The sequence below is a fragment of the Lynx rufus genome, unplaced genomic scaffold (genome assembly GCF_022079265.1).
Source record: "Lynx rufus isolate CCGP_SWC_20201006 ecotype Redwood Valley unplaced genomic scaffold, mLynRuf1.p SCAF_11, whole genome shotgun sequence".
NCBI lineage: Eukaryota > Metazoa > Chordata > Mammalia > Carnivora > Felidae > Lynx > Lynx rufus.
In genome coordinates, this window is record NW_025814825.1 from 48,830,570 (window position 1) to 48,849,178 (window position 18,609).

The following is an 18,609-nucleotide window of genomic DNA, read 5'->3' on the forward strand; positions in this document are numbered from 1 at the left end:
TACCAATATTGAGAGAAAACAGTCCAAGTAGAAGGGACAAGTACAAGTGTCAGATGGAAATAAGAGGAGAATGAATTTGGTGGTCTCTTCAAGGAACAAAAATTAAAGGTTATGGTCTGGAACATGGTTTTGGGGGAAACCAGTAGAACAAAGTGAGATCAGAAACAGGCAGAGAGGCTGAATTATGTAGGGCTTTGCAGCCAGGGTTGGAAGTTTGGATTCTATTCTAATTTTGAAAAGCCATTTAAGCAGAAGGGTGATGTAGAAAGACCTGTATAGTTTCTGTGTGAAGAATTAACTGAGAATTTCATGGTATTATTAGTAGACAGAAATAGGAATGTCCAGAGTTGGGGATCTCTTTGGCTTGGGAAATGGAAGAAGTTCAACTTCAGGCATGCCAGGGTTGCCCAGAGTTGGCAAGACCTTGTAGCAGTTGGAAAAACACTCCTAGAGCCTAAGAGAGTGACTTGGCAGATGGACATGGGGAAGTATTCATCAGGGCCGTGTGTGTAGATTAAATCATACAAGAGGGTATAGGCAGAGAAGAAAAGGGTCTAAAGAGAAAATTTCGAAAGTTAGAAGAGGAAGACTGGTCCAGGAAGACCAAAATAATAAGAGGAGCTATCCTGTGTGTGTCCTAGATACCCCAGCAGGAAGGGGGAGCCGCTGAGGTTGCTGACTGCAATGTACAAAGGCATGGCAGCAGGAAAGCTGTGTCTCACAGCTCAGAGGTCAGGGAGTACAAATCAGCCAGTTTGGCTGGAAAATTTATGTTGTCGAAAGTGGAAGTTAAAGTTGGCGGGGAAAGCGGGAGATCGATTAAATGGCTGACTCTGAAATTTTGTTAGAAATTATGTTGTTTCATAATGGCTTACATATTGAAACTATTTCTTTGAATTAGTTCACAACATTTCACAAGTAGAAGATCTCACATTACAGTATTGACTTGGGGCCCAAGTTTAAAGTTGAAACTTTCTGATAGCCCTGAACTCAGATTCTCACACGGTAGCAGCTGATTGTGGAGTTATAGCTGCCCCTTCATCCCAGGCCTGTGTTATCTCTAGCAGCCTACGGGCTGCACCAGGCCTGGTTTATGCACTTACATGAATATCTTGTAGGCCTTCAGGTCTGGGGCTTCTGCAAAACTTTGAGCAGGGGAGTAGTGAGGCTAACCATGTTCGTTTACAAACTCAATCTGATGACTTTATGTGGAATGGATTTATAAAGAGAGGGGCCAAAGGCGAGGACAAGAATGAGAAGGCTTACATGTGAGATGAGGCCTGAACTCAAGGATGGAGAATGAGGGAACTCATAAAGAAGAGAGTGGTGGAACGTGGTGATGAATTACGTCTGGTCGCCCAGGACAGGTTACGTTGATCCTGTGGGAATTGTAGTACCATCAGTATCAGAAGACTGAGGAGAAGTGAGAAGGTAGGAAAAAGCAGGGAGATAAAATCACTTTTCTACTCTTTTAACTTGTCTGTTACTGTGTCAAGCAGTTAGAAGCAGCAGGCTGAAGGGTGGGCAGGAGGGCCTGCTCACAGGTAAAGACCAGGGTGTCTGAGTCTGTAGCGTTTTCATGGGGAAAAGGAACATGAGAGAGGAGTGTAGGGGACGGTTGAGCCTCAGGAAGGAGCCACAGACGGGAGAAAGGGAAGAGAACTTGTCGAAGGAGAAAGAAGCAGCAGGTGAAAGGGGAACAAGAGATCCAGATGATACCACACAGGCCTGTAGAAGAATTCTAGGGAAGACGTGGTGTAAATGGTGTCAAGGAGAACAAAGACTAAGAAAAAGTGGAACTTGATCACATCTGAAGTTAGCAATTGGGTCATTAAAACCCAAGCAAAACTAGGTTTTGTTGCTTAGTCATGGCAGAAGGCACAGTGTGGTTTGAATGCATTCTTTTCCATTTTAAATAATTTTTGTTTGACTAAAAGTCAAAAGGGCTATTAGAAAAGTAGCTTTCCGTTGGGATCTTTTCATCATAAAGTTAGCAGTAACCTCAGGATTAAGATCACTTTCACCTTTGGGATCACGTGACCATTTTCCTCCAGTGGTGTGAACCTGACTCCCTACCAAGACCCTCCCACACAAGTACAGTACTAGATGAAACAGCAGAGAAGATTGCTGATGCGCCTTTCTCCAAAGGAAGATAAGCTAATGAAACATTGTGCGGGCTGATAAGTTTCACTTCCGAATTTACAAGGCTGGGACACTCCCAGACTCCGGCTGCTTCCAGGTGCAGCAGTACTTGACTTGACTGCAGTCTCTATCCACACCTCCTCCTTTTAGGTCTCGGCATGGTCACACCTATCAATGACCTCCCTGGGGCAGATACATCCTCCTACGTGAAGGGAGAGAAACTTACTCGCTGTAAGCTTGCCAGCCTGTATAGACTCGTGGACTTGTTTGGATGGGCACACCTGGCAAATACCTATATCTCCGTGAGTTCTTTGGCGTTCAATTCCTTTTTGAAAAAATCCCAACTAGAAGGCAATTGTACTCTTCTCCCCTTGACTCCTAAGTCTGATCAGTCTTCATTTTCTGAACCTAGCATGCTGCGTTACAACCTAATCCTTATTTAAACCTCTCCAAAGGAGAGGCTGTGGTTAACCTCACTTTCTCTTTCATTTACCGTCTGTGTTGTCCTTTTCGTTCAAACCAGTTGCAAAAACCATCTGAGAAGAAATCCTTCTGGCACAGTTTTCTCTGTGTTAATTCTGTCTGAGCATGAGGGTCACTGAAAAGCACTTGGGGCAGGCAAAGTAGAGGAGGCCTGGGACGTTTCCTCTCTGGTCTTTATTCTCTTTAAGTGTATTTTTTCCGTTCATTATCATCTGTGTTTTCGTGTTGTCACACTTGGAAACCAGACAACATTTGGAAGCAAAAAAGTATGAAAAGACTGTAATGGAAGGTGCTGTCTTCCCAGAGTTCTTCCCCACCCCCACCCCCTGCAGCCTCTCCTGTGTTTCCCCTTCCGTCTCCACTTCCTTCCTGCCTTCCCAGGAAGACTTCTCTTTCCTTTGCCCCTTTCCCCTTCATTTCCATGTTGTAAATCAAGATTATAGTCATTACCGCATTCAGTTAATATTTTCTCATGAATGTAGCTGACCCTAAGCAACCTTAGAGCTCCCGGGATAAAGCTTTAGGGAAGTAAATGAGAAACTAATGGCAGAAATTTTTAGCAAGTACTTGAGTATTGAAGGAAGAAAACTTTTCAAGGAAAGTTTCCCATTTCATACCTTTAATTTCTACTTTGTTGCTTTCCCCACCCTCCCAGATCTCTTACAGTTATTCACTACAAATATATTTCTAGTCGTGTTTAAACTGCAAAATATGAACGACCTCATAGTAATTGCCTATTGTTTGTTTGTTTGTTTTTCTTTCTCCCAGGTAAGAATAAGTAAGGAGCAAGACCACATAATAATAATTCCTAGAGGCCTGTCTTTTTCTGAAGCCACAGCCTCCAATTTGGTATAATTTTCATTCCTATGTTACTTTTTCTGTGCTTCTTTGTGCTTTTCTAACAGTTTTCAGCTTTTAGTACGGGACAGAACAAGAAAAGGTATGGATGGAAAAAACATTTGCTTAGTGAACAGGAAAGAGTTTGGAAAGTTATGTTGATTTAAAAAAAAAATAATTTTTTTAGCCTTTATTTGTTTTTGAAAGAGAGACAGAGCCTGAGCGGGGGAGCAGCAGAGAGAGAGGGAGACACAGAATCCGAAGCAGGCTCCAGGCTCTGAGCTGTCAGCACAGAGCCCAAAGTGGGGCTCGAATTTACGAACCGTGAGATCATGACTTGAGCTGAAGTCGGACGCTTAACTGAGCCAGGCACCCCAACTTATGTTGATTTTTAAGAAAAGCTTTCAGGGTCAAGAAAAACAAGGTGGTTGAAGAGACTCATAAATAAGTTGGTCTTATCAGTGAACTATCCATGTTTTGGAGGGAATCCTTTGACTTTTTTTTCCACCCTGTACACTCTGGAACTTTTAAAAAACACAAAGTCTATGTGTATTTTATAAATAGATTTCAATAAAGTTCAGTTGGTGTGAGCAGAGGGGCTGGCTGACTGTGTGGCATTTTATTTTTCCATGATTGTACTCATAGGCACTGTCATTGGCCTCTGGGATGACAGGAACTCCATTGGTTCTGGGTGCTACAGTGTCAGCAAATGGAAATTTTCCAGCCAATTCAGTAAACACTGGACTTGTTCAGACCTTTAGTGAAGAGTTTAAGTTACTTGGTTTTTTGGAAACTGCTTCTTACTAAATTCGAAATTTTGTTTCAGACTGCCTGTTTTTATAAATAAAGTTTTATGGGAACAAAGCCACACCCATTCTTCTACAGTTCTGAGTGGCTCTACATAAAGTGGCAGAGTTGAGTAGTTGCATCAGAGGCCCACAAAGTCTAAAATTTTGACTATTTGGCCTTGACAAAAAAAAGTTGGCCCCCTCCCCTGGTTTGGTTTGTGGATCACAGGCAAACTTTGATACATGTGTACCAATGAAATATGTCTCTCTGATTTTTCCAGGTGAAAGTCAATATCATAGGAGAAGTGGTTGATCAGGGAAGTACTAACTTGAAAATTGACCACACAGGCTTCAGTCCCCATGCTGCGATCTATTCAACACGTCCTGATGTTAAGTGTGTGATACACATCCATACCCTGGCAACAGCAGCTGTAAGTTGCGGAAGGCTAAAACCAGCAATGACTCTGGGAAGTGTAGTATACTGAAAATATTAAGCCTCTGCATAGCCAGAAAGCAAAATTTCCTTTGGACCAAATGCTGACATCGTAGGAAACAACTAGAGAGATAGCATTTGCATTTTTCACTAATCAGCTAATAATTGGGTGCTGAGCTCTTTGGAGTAAAGTTTCTTTCATAATATTTGGCACAACGTTTAAACTGAGTTCTATCCCCTAAGTCCTTTTTTTTTTTTTTTCTTCCTTCTTTTTTCTTTCTGGAAGAAGTGAAGAGCTAAAGTGAGAGAGGGGTTGGAATGGTGGACTCAGTGAATTAGGCCAGTGCTTCCTGAGCTGACTAAAGAATCCGGTTCTTAGGAGAGTGTAGTAACTAAATATGTTCTTTTAACATGGGCCCAATCAAATAGGTATCCTCCATGAAGTGTGGGATCCTTCCAATTTCTCAAGAGTCCCTCCTCCTGGGAGATGTCGCCTATTATGACTACCAAGGGTCACTTGATGAACAGGAGGAGAGAATTCAACTACAGAAAGTTCTGGGGCCAAGTTGTAAGGTATGCAGTAGAGTTCCTATCGAAGGAGCTATTTTTGTTGCTGTTGCTGTTGCTGAAAAACAGTGTGAGCTATGCCAGTTATTTTAAAGTGATTGCTTTGTGATTCTATTTTAGGTGCTGGTACTCAGAAATCATGGTGTGGTAGCCCTTGGAGAAACGATTGAGGAGGCTTTTCATTATATATTTAATGTGCAGATAGCCTGTGAGATTCAGGTAGGAAAAATTATCCCCCCACACACTTGTTTTTTATTTTTTGCAATTTGCTTGTTGTATTGGGTTTTGTATTATTTATTTTCAAAGTCCTATTGGTTGGTGGCTTTTTGTTTTGTCTTTTAAGAGATCTGCTTTACTTGAATAAAAAGGGTCAACTCAGTTATCTCTTGAATTGAAAAGAGGAAAAAATTAGAATTCACATACAGACGCACACACACAAATCTGAGAGCCTCATAAACATCGTTTCCCCATAATCCTGCTTAATTGTAATTGTCTCTGTTTTTACCCTGTAGTGGGTGTGGTCACACTAATTAGAAACAGAGGCAACCGTCCGTCATCAAAGATCAGATGTAGCCACTTTTATAAAAAGCGCAAGGAGCAGGGCCAGAAGTTTATGAACTCCTGCAGTTTCCAACAATTTCACAGCCTCAAGCTTATTATAATAGGTTGGCTATTTATTAACTACTTTTTTCCTCAGAGAAGCTGAATGTATTTTTAACAGACCTAATTTCCCTCTTCAAGAAGATTCTCTTGAAGCAAATGGTAATAATCTTAATTTATTAGAGGGCCACAATAAAGGGGAAAAATCTTTTCTGTCAGTTTTAATGTCTAACAACCAACTTTTTTTGTTGTTGTTGCTCTAGCAGTCCCTTCTTAAACGAAGCTGTGAAAAGCTTGATGAAATTAAGATAATGAGCTGCTTCTGCCTAAATATCCTTAACTTCACAGTGTAGTGTCTATATTCCTTTAAAAGTATAACTTTCAGCAAAAAAAAAAAAAAAGGATAGCCAAGGGAAAACTGCAAGATAACTTTAAAATTTGGCAAGAGAATTCAGTTTTTTGAAATATGTTAAAAGGAATGGCTCTAAATGTGTTTTCCATCAGGGAGGATCAGAATCCTGGAAGGTATCTTTTTCAGATCAATGGAAAAGATACTTCAGCTGCCCATTTTTACAAGTGTATTGCCTTATTCCTGTTGTTAGGAGCCTGGACAAGTTATAGGTATTTGCTGAAGTGAAATCCTGCCTTTTTAAAGGTAAAATATTCATTATAATCTTTTACAGTCTTGTGCCTCTATATTTTGCCATCGATTACAGGTGCAGGCATTAGCAGGGGCAGGTGGAGTAGACAATCTGCTTGTGCTGGATCTTCAGAAGTATAAGTCTTTCACTCATGCTATAGCAACAACTGGAGGAGGAGGAGTGAATATGGGCTCCCATCAAAAATGGAAGGTTGGCGAGATTGAGTTTGAAGGGCTGATGAGGACTCTGGATAATTTGGTAGGTGAAAAATTGAACGTAAACTTGGATTTCATGTCTGCAGATTCAAGAGCAAACGCTTCCATCTCCCTTTGGTCTGGGAACATGCTTATACCTCTGGGAGCTGAGTTTGACTCTAGGGAGGCATTCCAGTGTAATTTTACCACATTTTTAAGAATCAAACAGTGAAACATGCAAGTGTCATCTTTATTTATTTTATTTTTTACATTTATTTATTTTTGATACAGCGAGACAGGGCACAAGTGGGGCAGAGGCAGAGGGAGAGGGAGACACAGAATCCGAAGCAGGCTCCAGGCTCCGAGCTGTCCGCACAGAGCCTGATGCGGGGCTCGAACTCACGAGCTGTGAGATCATGACCTGAGCTGAAGTCGGATGCTTAACCGACTGAGCCTCCCAGGCGCCCCCTTTTTTTTCTTTCTTTCTTTTTTGGTTTACATTTATTTATTTAAGTGTCATCTTACTTTAGATTTTACCCTCTTCCACTAAGGGTCAGAAGAAGATTGCCTTGAGACTGAGGAACAAAGATTTAAATGAGCACTGAGATTTGGCTTCCAGAAAGCTGGAAAATAGCTAGGAAAATTTTCTGGTCAGCAGTTTTGAAATTACCTTTGTCAGGAACAGTTGTGTGAGTGGAAATCACATTGTCAGCTGGAATCTGTTTTCACCAGATCTTGAAATTTGCTTAATTTCAACCCTAGTGTTATAAATGGAGGTTACATGAGGTTTGACAGATATTTTCGTCTTTGTTTTTCAAAAAGGAGTCTTTCTGATCACTTGTTTAAAGAATTAAGAGTCCAAATGCTGTGTTTGGTGCATGTTTGATCATTTCAAATGTGGTTTTTTTGCTCCCTTAGGGGTATAGAACAGGCTATGCTTATAGGCATCCTCTCATTCGAGAGAAGCCTAGGCACAAGAGTGACGTGGAAATCCCAGCAACTGTGACCGCTTTTTCCTTTGAGGATGACACAGTGCCACTCTCTCCTCTCAAATACATGGCACAGAGACAGCAGCGTGAAAAAACAAGATGGCTGAACTCACCAAATACTTACATGAAAGTGAATGTGCCTGAGGAGTCTCGGAATGGGGAAACCAGTCCCAGGACCAAAATCACAGTATGTTGCTATTTTATGTGGTTTGCCTCTACTAAATATTTTGCCTAGTTACTTATATGAATTGAATGTTCTATGTTAAAAATGTTGGGAAAGCTGAATATAATACTACTAACCTGTCATTTATCAGGTATAAACTTTGTACAAGATACTTTTTTTCTGTGACTTAAATGAATTATCTCATTTAATACTCTTAACATGGAGAGGATGTGGTTTTTCTCCCGTTTGATAGATGTGAAAACTGAGGCACAGAGGGATTAACTAGTCATTTATGAATAGTAAAGGCAAGATTTGAATGCATACAGTGACTCTGGAGCCCAGTTCTTAATCCACTACTTGGTACTGCTTTGCAGTTTATATTGTACCAGTGAATCAGAACCATAAAAGTTACCGACACGTGATGGTTCCAGAGTTTCATGAATTACTGCACAGTTATGCTTAGGCAAAATCTTGAAGAGTGAGAAATGGATTGTCTTATATTTTTCAACATTTTGCTTCAGATTTGGTTTAGTTTTAGAGTACTGATCACCAAATATTCTGTAGATACTCAAAATTGGTTCATCCTCTCATATAAATCAGTAACATTCACTGTGGAAGTGCCTAGACATCAAAGTGTTTTTCCCTAGCTTATAAGATTTCTTATCTCCTAGTAAAAGAACATAATTAAACTCCTAAGTTTCCCAGAATTGATTTTATTGGTGGAGACTGATGGCTGGCCAGCCATTATTGATCTTGATGAATATTCGTCTTCTTTAAAGGATATAATAAGGGATAAAGGAGAAAAATTATATAAGGCTTTTCCATCCCTGTGGTTCCATTATGGATTACTACCAGATTACCCTCTGTGTAAAATGCTGGTCAGGGGATTGGCCTTTCCTGGCAGCCAAAAATAGAAAAATGAAGTCTGGAAAACTAAATCTGAAGAGATTCCTTGAGTCCTTTTTGGTGACTTAGCCATCATCAGCTGATGAAACTTCAGTGCAGGCAACAGTTCTAAACGTGAGTTAATAAGAGATCAGACTCTGATTAAGAGATTAAGAAAACTTAAATAGCCATCTAGGTGAGTATTCATGCAAATAGTAATCACATCTTTTGAGTGCTGATCATGAGCCTTTTTCTAACTAGTATGAGACATACAGTAATTGACCACTAAATACTGCTTAGTGAAATTCTTTAAAATATTGGCAGTGTGTGCTCCCTCTCCTTGAGTCAATAAACAATAAACACCAAAAACCTACCATATTTCCTTAACACAAAGCCTCATTCTAGAAAATTTTTTATTTTTTAGTGGTTGAGAGCAGAGGACTCTTCTAAAGTTAGTAGTGGAACACCTATCAAAATTGAAGATCCAAATCAATTTGTTCCTTTAAACACAAACCCGAATGAGGTACTAGAAAAGAGAAATAAGGTAAGATGTAGTCATCTGTGGCCAAGGGAGTCATTTTTATACTGTTTTATGTGATTAAATCTGATTAATACCAAGCTTAGGGGGTATGAATACAGAAGAATTTGAAATGCAGTACAATTTTTTATGAGTGCATTTATTTTGAGAGAGAGAGGGAAAACGTGCACGTGCAAGTGAGGGAGAGGCAAAGAGGGGGGAGATAGAGAGTCCCAAGCAGGCGCCACACTGTCAGCACAGAGCTCATCGTGGGGCTCCGTCTCACAAACCGCAAGATCATGACCTGAGCTGAAATTAAGAGTCGCTCAACCAGCTGAGCCACCAGACGCCCTGAAACTCAGTATAATGTTACCCTGTATTGAACACCTCCAGCTCTGTGCTAGTCACTGGCAAGCGGGCTCCATGGGGAAGAGGTAGTACACATACTGCTGCTTTATCAGTGAAAGTGAGCCCTAGTGTTAGTGGAAAAGGTAATTCTCCAACCACGTAAGACAATAGGAAATCATACATTAGGAAGAGTGGAGGAGATGAATGTGAGCTGTTGGGATGGTAGGAGAGGGCTTTGTGGAGGCAGGAAGAAAGAGGCTCTGGGTGGTCAAAGAGCAAGCCTGTGGGAAAAGAGAGTAGAAGAGTAAAAATCATCTGTCTGCATAGTTGCCCCCAAGAACTCGTTACTGTGTTTTGATTCAGATTCGAGAACAAAACCGGTATGACTTGAAAACAGCTGGACCACAGTCGCAGTTGCTTGCTGGAATTGTTGTGGACAAGCCCCCTTCTGTAAGTCCATGAACCAACATGCTCTTGGGTTTTCATCTACCACACTAATTTCTTTGCTTTTTAAATATGAGTATTTATTTTTACTAATGTTAATATAAGCACAAGTTAAAGAGTCAAGTAATTGCAACGCTTAAAATGTCACGTCAGCTCCCAATTTCCAGGGGCAAGGACTTTCTTCTAGCATTTACCTTCATGTTTCTAAAGAGCTTCTTTGTTCTGCTTTTTCTTCGCCTATCAATTTTAGACCTCAACTGACTTTGAGTCTATGTCATCAACTCCAAGAAGTACCATTATTTTGTAGATCCCTAAAAGAGAAAAAACCCTGACAATTATAATTGTAGGAAGCCATCAATTATTGGATGAGTTCAGATTTCAGAGACGAGAAAGTGTTGGGGGAAGATTGTGTTACAATTTCTTTGTTAAATCAGCTTTCAGTGTTTATATTATTAAATGTTTACTGCTCAGCCAGGTAGTATCCCATGATTACATTTCCTTTCTTATACCACTTTTCTCCCCCTAGAGTTAATAATTGCCTCCGTTTTTCATTGGCTTAGTGTTTTGGGTACATTGGCTTAAAAGTTTGGGAAGAACTATAAAGTCCTTCTTAATATTACTTTACAAAGATTCAAGGGTAACAGCTAATCTCTCATTGCTCTGTCATTCCAGCCCAGATCTGGACTGGTGGCTTTCAGGCCAGCTGCACAGGCTCATCCTGGGGATTCCTCTGCCTCTTGCCTCTGTACTATCTCCTGTTTCCTGCCTTGAGTCTTCCAGTTTCTTGATTTCCCCCTCTATCATTGAGCATATCCTCTAATAGCTTTCTGAGAAAGGACACATAGGAGGTAACAGCCTGAAATCCTGTATTCTACCTTGAAATGTTTAAATAATAGACATAGAATTCTAGTTTAGAAATCATTTACCTCACAAATATGGAAAACATCACTCTGTTGTCCCCTGTTACTGATGAGAAGGAAGAGAGCACTGTGATTCATGTAACTTTGTATAGGGCTCTTTTTTATTCTTTTACACCTTTTCTGCATTCCTGCTGTTCTGAAATTTTATAATGCTGTGCTTTGTAGTAGGTTTCTTTTCTTTTAATTTTTTTAAATTTTTATTTATTTTTTGAGAGAGAGTGTAAGCAGGAGAGGGGCAGAGATAGAGGGAGACACAAAATCTGAAGCAGGCTCCAGGCTCTGAGCTGTCAGCACAGGGCTCGAACTCACGAACCGTGAGATCATGACTTGGGCTGAAGTCAGGCACTTAACCGACTGAGCCACCCAGGAGCCCCTGTAGTAGGTTTCTTTTAGTCTTTCTTTGTATTTCTCTGCATTTAGTAACCCTTTTCAATCTGCCAAGTCCTATTCTTCAGTTCTGGGCATTTTTTTTTTTAATTTTTATTTATTTATTCATTCGTTCACTCATTCATTCATTTATTTTAGAGAGACAGAGGGAGCAGGGGAGGGGCAGAGAGAGAAACCCAAGCAAGCTTCTCACTGTCAGCCCCGACTAGGGCTTGAACTCACAGACCATGAGATCATGACCTGAGCTGAAACCAAGAGTCGGACGCTTAACCGACTGAGCCACCCACATGCCCCTCTGGGCATTTTTTAAATGTATTTCGTCAATAATTTTTTCCCTCCCAATTTCTTTTTCTGTCAGGGTATGCTGTTTCTCACTTTCCATTTCTTTGTCTTTTTATCCTACTTTCTGGGAGATTTGTTCGACTTTATTTTCTAATGCTTCTATTTAATTTTCTATTTTGATATATTTTTAAAAATTGTTTAAGACTCCTTTTTCCCTGAATGTTTTTTAAATAACATCCTAGTCTTTCATGGATACAGTATTTTCTCTCATTGCTCTGAGGGAATCGATTTTAAATTTTCTTCAGCTGCTTTTATTGTCCTTGTTTCTTCTGAGTTCTCTCTTGTTCTGGTCTCTCACTTCCATGGTGGAAGCTTTCCCCAGGTAATACCCGGTAATACCTGGCAGTCTGTATATATTTAAGAATGGGACACTGAAAAGCCAGTCTGATGCTCCGGGTGTGGGCAGAGCTTGGCAATCGGTGAGCTTCACTGTAGGCTCATGGGTTGTCTCTCTGGGGAGTCCCCAAATGTCAATGTCTGTAGTTCTTTTATCTGAGGCCGTTTAATTTATCTGGAGAATTCTTCAGTCTCCAGCCTGTCTCCCACTATCATCCTGGGAGCCCTCAGCTCTGTTTTGTGCCCTCTTAACCAGTTCTGAAGAATAAGCTTCCGATCTGTCGATGTTTTTCTTTGCAAGACCATGCAATTTGAAGATGACGATCAGGCCCCACCAGCTCCTCCCAACCCCTTCAGTCATCTCACAGAAGGCGAGCTTGAAGAGTATAAGAAGACAATCGAGCGTAAACAGCAAGGCCTGGAAGGTTCGTTCATTTTTAGATTAAGCCTGATAACCATGCTACCAACAGCAGAACACCTTGAGTTGGATGATAGAGGGCAGTCAGTGTTGTTGTTTTTTTAAAATGTTCCTTTGACAATCGATTGTTCCCTGTCATCTCTCCCAGACCTTACTGAGTGTAGGTGGAGCTAAAATGCGAAGAGCCACTGTAGTTCACGTATGTCAACATGTAGAGAAAAGTTTTTCTCAGAAAGCAATCTGATCACTAGCAAAAAGTCTTCCGTAGTAAAATGAAATCCACAGATAAGTAAAGTATTACTTTACTAAAATAAATACAGATACAGTAATAGATTTAAACATGACAGAGTATGTATATTATGTGGCTTTTATACTTTTTGGGTGCCACAAGGTGCCAGTATATAATCTTGAAATCAAAATATAAAGAAAACTGCCAGAATTTTGATGTGACTTTCTTTAATTAAGTACATGGGCACCCTAGTGAGGTTGAGTTTTTCTGACTTCAGAACCCTAAGTAAGGATTCTGTTTAAAAATTGTTAATGAAACCCCAGCTAATTAAATACTAACTCCCTTTTTCTCAAGAATAAGAAATTCTTTATAGCAGGGGTTCTTGATTTTGCATCTTTGGATAAGCTCCAAACAGTTCATGAACCATCTGAAAAATGAGTGCTTAATTTTGTATGATATACATTTGGGGAAAGAGAGCATTCAGGGTAAGGGACAAGAAATCTGTGACCCCACAAGAGGGCAAGAGCCTCTGCTTTAGAGCATCTACAACATACAGTGGAAAATTTTTCCCAAAGCAGAACAGAACCAATGGTTAAAAATGTTTGTCCACATTAGCTATCACGTGGAAAGAATTGACATCTGGATCATCCCGGGAACAGTTTTTATCAGTGTGTTAGTGCCTTTGTCACAAAAGGGAGTCATCCTGACGACATTAAATATTCTAAGTGATATTATTGGATTTGGTTATTCTAACCTAAGGTTAGAGACTTTCTCTATTTTTCTATTTTGTAAAATGTCCCTCTTTAATCTCTTATTTTTTAAAAGCCTAAAGATGCCAGGTAACAAATATTGCACTCTAGAACCATCAGCTTCTATTTTTTTTTTTTTTATAGTTTCTTCCACATTCATTATGGCTTTCTGAATTAGCTCACTAATACTGCTCTGACAGAAATCACTAATTGGATATTGTTTGAAAATTTGGAGGCATTCTGCCTCATGAACGCAGCATCATTGGTGAGGCGTCCTAATTCTTTTCACCCGGCTGCTCAATATATTTTGGTTTTCTAACACTCTAGCAAAAGCTAAATGCTTACGTATTATTTGCCTGGGCTGCCCGTAGCCATGCTTCCTTACTAAGCACGTATGTAAAGTTACTGTTAGCAGAGTCAGAAGTGTTCGCACATTCACCTCCTCTTAATGCGCAGTTATCGATCCGTGGGGTAGCCGTTAGTATACTTAGCTCACTGCTGAAGAGTTTATCATGTGTCTGCAGGCGTTTGACGTATGCACTAACCTTCCCGAAACCTTATGCTTCTTTGTTTTGCATGGCTTTTAACTAAACTCTCGTCCAACAGATGCTGAGCAGGAATTACTCTCAGATGACGCTTCATCTGTTTCACAAATTCAGTCTCAAACTCAGTCACCGCAAAATATCCCTGAAAAATTAGAAGGTATTCAATGTAACTTCCCATAGCGTTCACTGAGTTAGTCTTAAGAGTTTGTCCTCTGTCGTTTGTCTTCACGTAAGGAAATTGAACACCCGATTGCAATGAGTTTGCCATGGATTTTACCTAAAGCTCCCAATAATTTTATATATTTTTTCACCAAGTGGTGTGCTGGTGTTGTTCAGTGTTTATGTTGACTTACCTTAATCTGGATTTTGGCAACTGGTAGTTCTTAAGAATTTGTGAAATTAAAAGTGGTTTGTCCTACATCTTCCAATCAGGAGCATGAAATCTTTCCAGTTTTGATTGCCAAATTCAAGAAAAACACATGTTGTCTTCCTTGTTTATACTGACTTGATTTACAATGCAACTGTCAGATCATCAAACCAGACTTATCTAGCCTTCATGCTTTGGTCTAACAACTTTGACCCCTTCCCCTTTATACTATTTAAGAAAATCTAGCTTCATGCTAATAGATCCATAGTATGTTAAGGTAATGATTTGTCTTTACTGAAACTTAAGTAATGCCTTAGTACGTTGCTACATAAATCAGTTCAGTTTTGTAAAATAAAGCTATGTTAACTATGTAAAATAACCAAAAAAAAACAACAACCCAACCCTCCCCTTTTGTAGAAAACCATGAGCTATTTTCCAAGAGCTTCATCTCCATGGAGGTGCCCGTCATGGTGGTGAATGGCAAGGATGATATGCATGATGTTGAAGATGAGCTTGCGAAGCGAGTGAGTAGATTAACCACAAGCACGACCATAGAGAACATCGAGATTACCATTAAGTCTCCAGAAAAAATTGAAGAAGTCCTGTCACCTGAAGGCTCCCCTTCAAAATCGCCATCCAAGAAAAAGAAGAAATTCCGTACTCCTTCTTTTCTGAAAAAGAACAAAAAAAAGGAGAAAGTTGAAGCCTAACTTAACTCTTTTTATAATTATTATTATTACAATGTGACATTGCACATTTAAATACCACACTTAAGTTGATAATTAATATGCAGTGGTAGAGAAGACTGGGGGTATGTAGCAAACTGGACTTTAAGAACTGGAAAGGGATTTTACTAAAAGAAAAACATATTATGAAAAGAACTTCAAATTCATCTCTCATTTTGTATGTCCAAAAAAGGTTTTGAATTTTTGAATAATTGCTAGTTTTAGTTAGCTCTGCCCTCATGAAGTATTACTATAATTCACCACAAACAGATATCTGTCTGAATTACTTCAGGCCTTCTCCATAATATCTGTTGGAAACGAAATACCAGTGCACAAGTGAGAGAATTTTTATTTCTCAACACCTGCTTCACTGGGTAATCAGATTATAATTTTTTACCACGATTATTGACTGTACCTTTTGGGTTCCCATTGTTTCAGTGGGCATTAACAGAACGCTTTAAAAGCTTCTAAGAATCTATAGCATTAGTATACACTGGCACAGAATTTTTTTAAAAAAAAATTTAAGAAAAGATTCATCTGGAATTTTATTCATAGTATAAAACTTCCTCACCTGAAGTAACTTTCTTTGCCAAAAAAAAGAAATCATTTTAGTAAACTATAATTTTTGAAAACTTCCTTTTTTATTAGTTGAGAAAGCCCCTTATTTTTCAACAAAGGGGATTTTGTACACGTACATGGGTTATTTAGTTTAACTCTGGCAAAAACGATTTTTGTATGTTGAGATGTTTGTATACCATTCAATATAAAAGCATCATAAGCATATTAGCCAATCATATAACAGTAGAGCATATTTGAAGCTGCTTCGTACTAAGTATGCTTAAATCTAATTCAAGAATCCAGGCACTTGGTATCTAAAGGAGATTAAAGCATTTCAAGGTATAACTAGATTCACATTTGAACCTTATAATGTATTTTTCTCTTAGTATTGCTAATGAATGAAGATGGTCTCATGAGGGAAACAAATGAAAAGGAGGAGAGAAAGTGAAAAATGAAGGGAACAAAAGCGGTGTCATGCCAAGAATTCTAGTTTGATGAAGACCCACAGTCACGATAGGATTTGAAGCATAGGTTTATTTGGAACATGTCCCAGATTTCTAAAATTCTGCTTCTCTGCCAAAATCATCGTATTTCTTGGTTTCCTTTTAACTTGTGTATCTTTAGAAGCAGCACTAGAAGAAATCAGTGGGTCTGATCCCCCAACGAGAAAACCTACCACTTCTTGATTTTTACAAAATTTTCTCACCTTATTTCAGTTAACTTTCTTTCTAATGTAAATACAAATTTAAACCTAGACTTAATATAGTTTTCTCCTCTTCACCGAAGTGATGTCACAAATCAATGTAAAATCGATGATCCGAAATGGTCAGTGGGTGAAAATAATCCAAAGTGTTTCTGGAGGATGAGTTGGCGTGTCAAAATCACATTACACATGACAGTGCGTTCTGGAGCAGCTGGTTCTGTTTGGCCGTATGTGTACGATGATGCAAAGCTGAAACGGAGCCTGGAAATTTCATTCTGGATCTCACTAACTACTGGAATCAGTGTTTTAATCTCTTAGCAGAAACTTTCAGTTGCTTACTTCTGTATTTGAGGATTTTTTTTTTATGTTCTACATCATTTATGTTGTATTACAACGTATGTAGAAACAGTAACCTGTGAACTATGCTTTTCCATAACTTTTTAAATATATATATATCTTAAATGAATGCAATGTGCATAAATATTTTTTAAACGCAACAGTGAACTATTTGCACCTTTTGCTAATGCCTCTATTTACTTGCTTTGGCATAAAGAATGAGCCAATGAACCTCTGTGTCCTGTGGAAAATGTATAAATGTTATCTGATATTGCTCTTAGATGTAATGCTAATTAATGTTAAATCACAAATAAACAGTATTTTAAATAGATGGATTTGGCATCATGACCTTTCAATTCAGGGGTGGTTGCTTAGCCTGAATTCCTTTGTGGAATGTGGAATTTTTTTTTACTATGGTGAGATTTTGAGTAGGACTGTTGCTTCTGAATAAGTGATGTCCTGGTAAATTTATTTTCAAATTAGTTTAAAATTCACTATCTAAAAATGCTTCTTATGTCAGCTCTCATGGTAGAAGAAATGTTCCCCAAGTGACCTATATTTTGTCTCAATAGTGTAAGGTGACCTTAACTGTGTCTCTGGGATCTAAAGACCTTTGAAGGACTTAGGTCTGATTCTGTCTCAGTTCTCCTGTTCAGATTTGTGGACCTAGAATAGAAAATGTTGCAGAACATATGCTGAGTTTATACGTTACCCTTCTCTTTGCCTTTTATTTATGCAACAATGTGACAGTAAAAAACAAAAAAACCAAAAAACAGAAAATAGGTTATAATTCCAGCACATTAACATTCAAAATAAAATAAAGCTATTCCCTTCCAGCTCTTGATGACCTACAGATAGATGGGTCTCCTGTATGTTGGTTATCACGGTGTGAATGTGGGTTTTTTCCTACTTAGTATAATTCATCCTAGAAGATTTTCAAACCCAGTCCTTCACATGAACGACTTCTTGTGATTTTTTTTTCCACTTTGTCCTAAAAATAGAGTGCAAGAAGGGAAATCATGTTAATTGAGGGTTCTGGTTAATTGAAGTTTTTACTATAATTACCCATTATAAAAATGAAGGGTTTGGGCAGAGAAGAATAGATTCATAGTCTTGGGCATATTTAATTATTACCTTGGCTTGTAAATAACCCTGTGGTGAAAAATTGCTGCTTTAGAAAGATACACATTTCAAAATTCCCTTCCATAAAGCAACAAAGACGATTAACTGTAGTTACATTTGAGAATTGATTTAGGATGAGAGGTGTGCTGCCTGTGCCTTGTCCTCTAGTGCTTAGTATTTTCATTCAGCATGGAGTAAATACAAAGGTAAAAAGCGCATAAAGGCAAGCTGGTTATTTTTTAAACTCAAGGGTGATACATACGCATCCAGTTGCTATCTTGACCAAACCAAGATTTTTAAAAGAACAATCTTCTTTTTGGCCACTAGAGGGTGTAATAGACCTAACAATCCACTATGTTTCTAGTCCTTTGAGTTTTAACTTCCCTCGCTTTAGTCTGTAGGCACCATGTTTGTTGTGAAATACTCAGAACTTAGAAGAGGAGACGTTCCCTTTGTTGCTTATCATTCTCCTCACTAGACTATTCTCAACGTTTTGTCATAGCAAGTCCCATTTCATCAATAAAAACACCACCAGCAAGGACTCTAATGCCTGTGGTGAACACGATGAAACAATTTTTGAAGTGATGTCTCAGAAACCATGGTAAAAATTACTCTTCATGCCCGTGAGTGGAGATAAAATGCTTCCTTCAATAATTGGCATGTTTTGACTGGGGAGGTAATTGATAACATCTCTCTTTTTTAATGCCTTCTGTTATCAAAAATTATGCTAAGTGCTTTTTGTGTACTATCTAATTTGGCTTTCCCAACATCCCAACCAAGTAGATGTTATTTTCATTTTGTAGATAATGAGACTAAAGCTTACAGAAAATGAAAAGGAGGT

The 18,609-nt window shown here is 38.9% G+C and overlaps 1 protein-coding gene across 4 annotated transcripts in view; it reads left to right on the forward strand.

Annotated features, from left to right (window-relative positions):
- ADD3 (adducin 3) overlaps positions 1-16,977 on the forward strand; it is a 122,474-nt gene extending 105,497 nt beyond the window's left edge. For 3 of the 4 annotated variants that reach the window (XM_047073416.1, XM_047073415.1, XM_047073419.1), the window contains 12 exons: positions 2,293-2,444; positions 3,394-3,474; positions 4,532-4,681; positions 5,113-5,256; positions 5,371-5,469; positions 6,567-6,749; positions 7,604-7,861; positions 9,147-9,266; positions 9,951-10,037; positions 12,318-12,441; positions 14,019-14,114; positions 14,742-16,977. In XM_047073416.1, the coding sequence (XP_046929372.1) occupies positions 2,293-2,444; positions 3,394-3,474; positions 4,532-4,681; positions 5,113-5,256; positions 5,371-5,469; positions 6,567-6,749; positions 7,604-7,861; positions 9,147-9,266; positions 9,951-10,037; positions 12,318-12,441; positions 14,019-14,114; positions 14,742-15,034 (1,787 nt within the window). In that variant the 3' untranslated portion in view covers positions 15,035-16,977. The remainder of the gene's footprint in view (positions 1-2,292; positions 2,445-3,393; positions 3,475-4,531; positions 4,682-5,112; positions 5,257-5,370; positions 5,470-6,566; positions 6,750-7,603; positions 7,862-9,146; positions 9,267-9,950; positions 10,038-12,317; positions 12,442-14,018; positions 14,115-14,741) is intronic. The other variant, XM_047073418.1, reaches the window with a different exon arrangement.
- Positions 16,978-18,609: the final 1,632 nt, after the last annotated feature.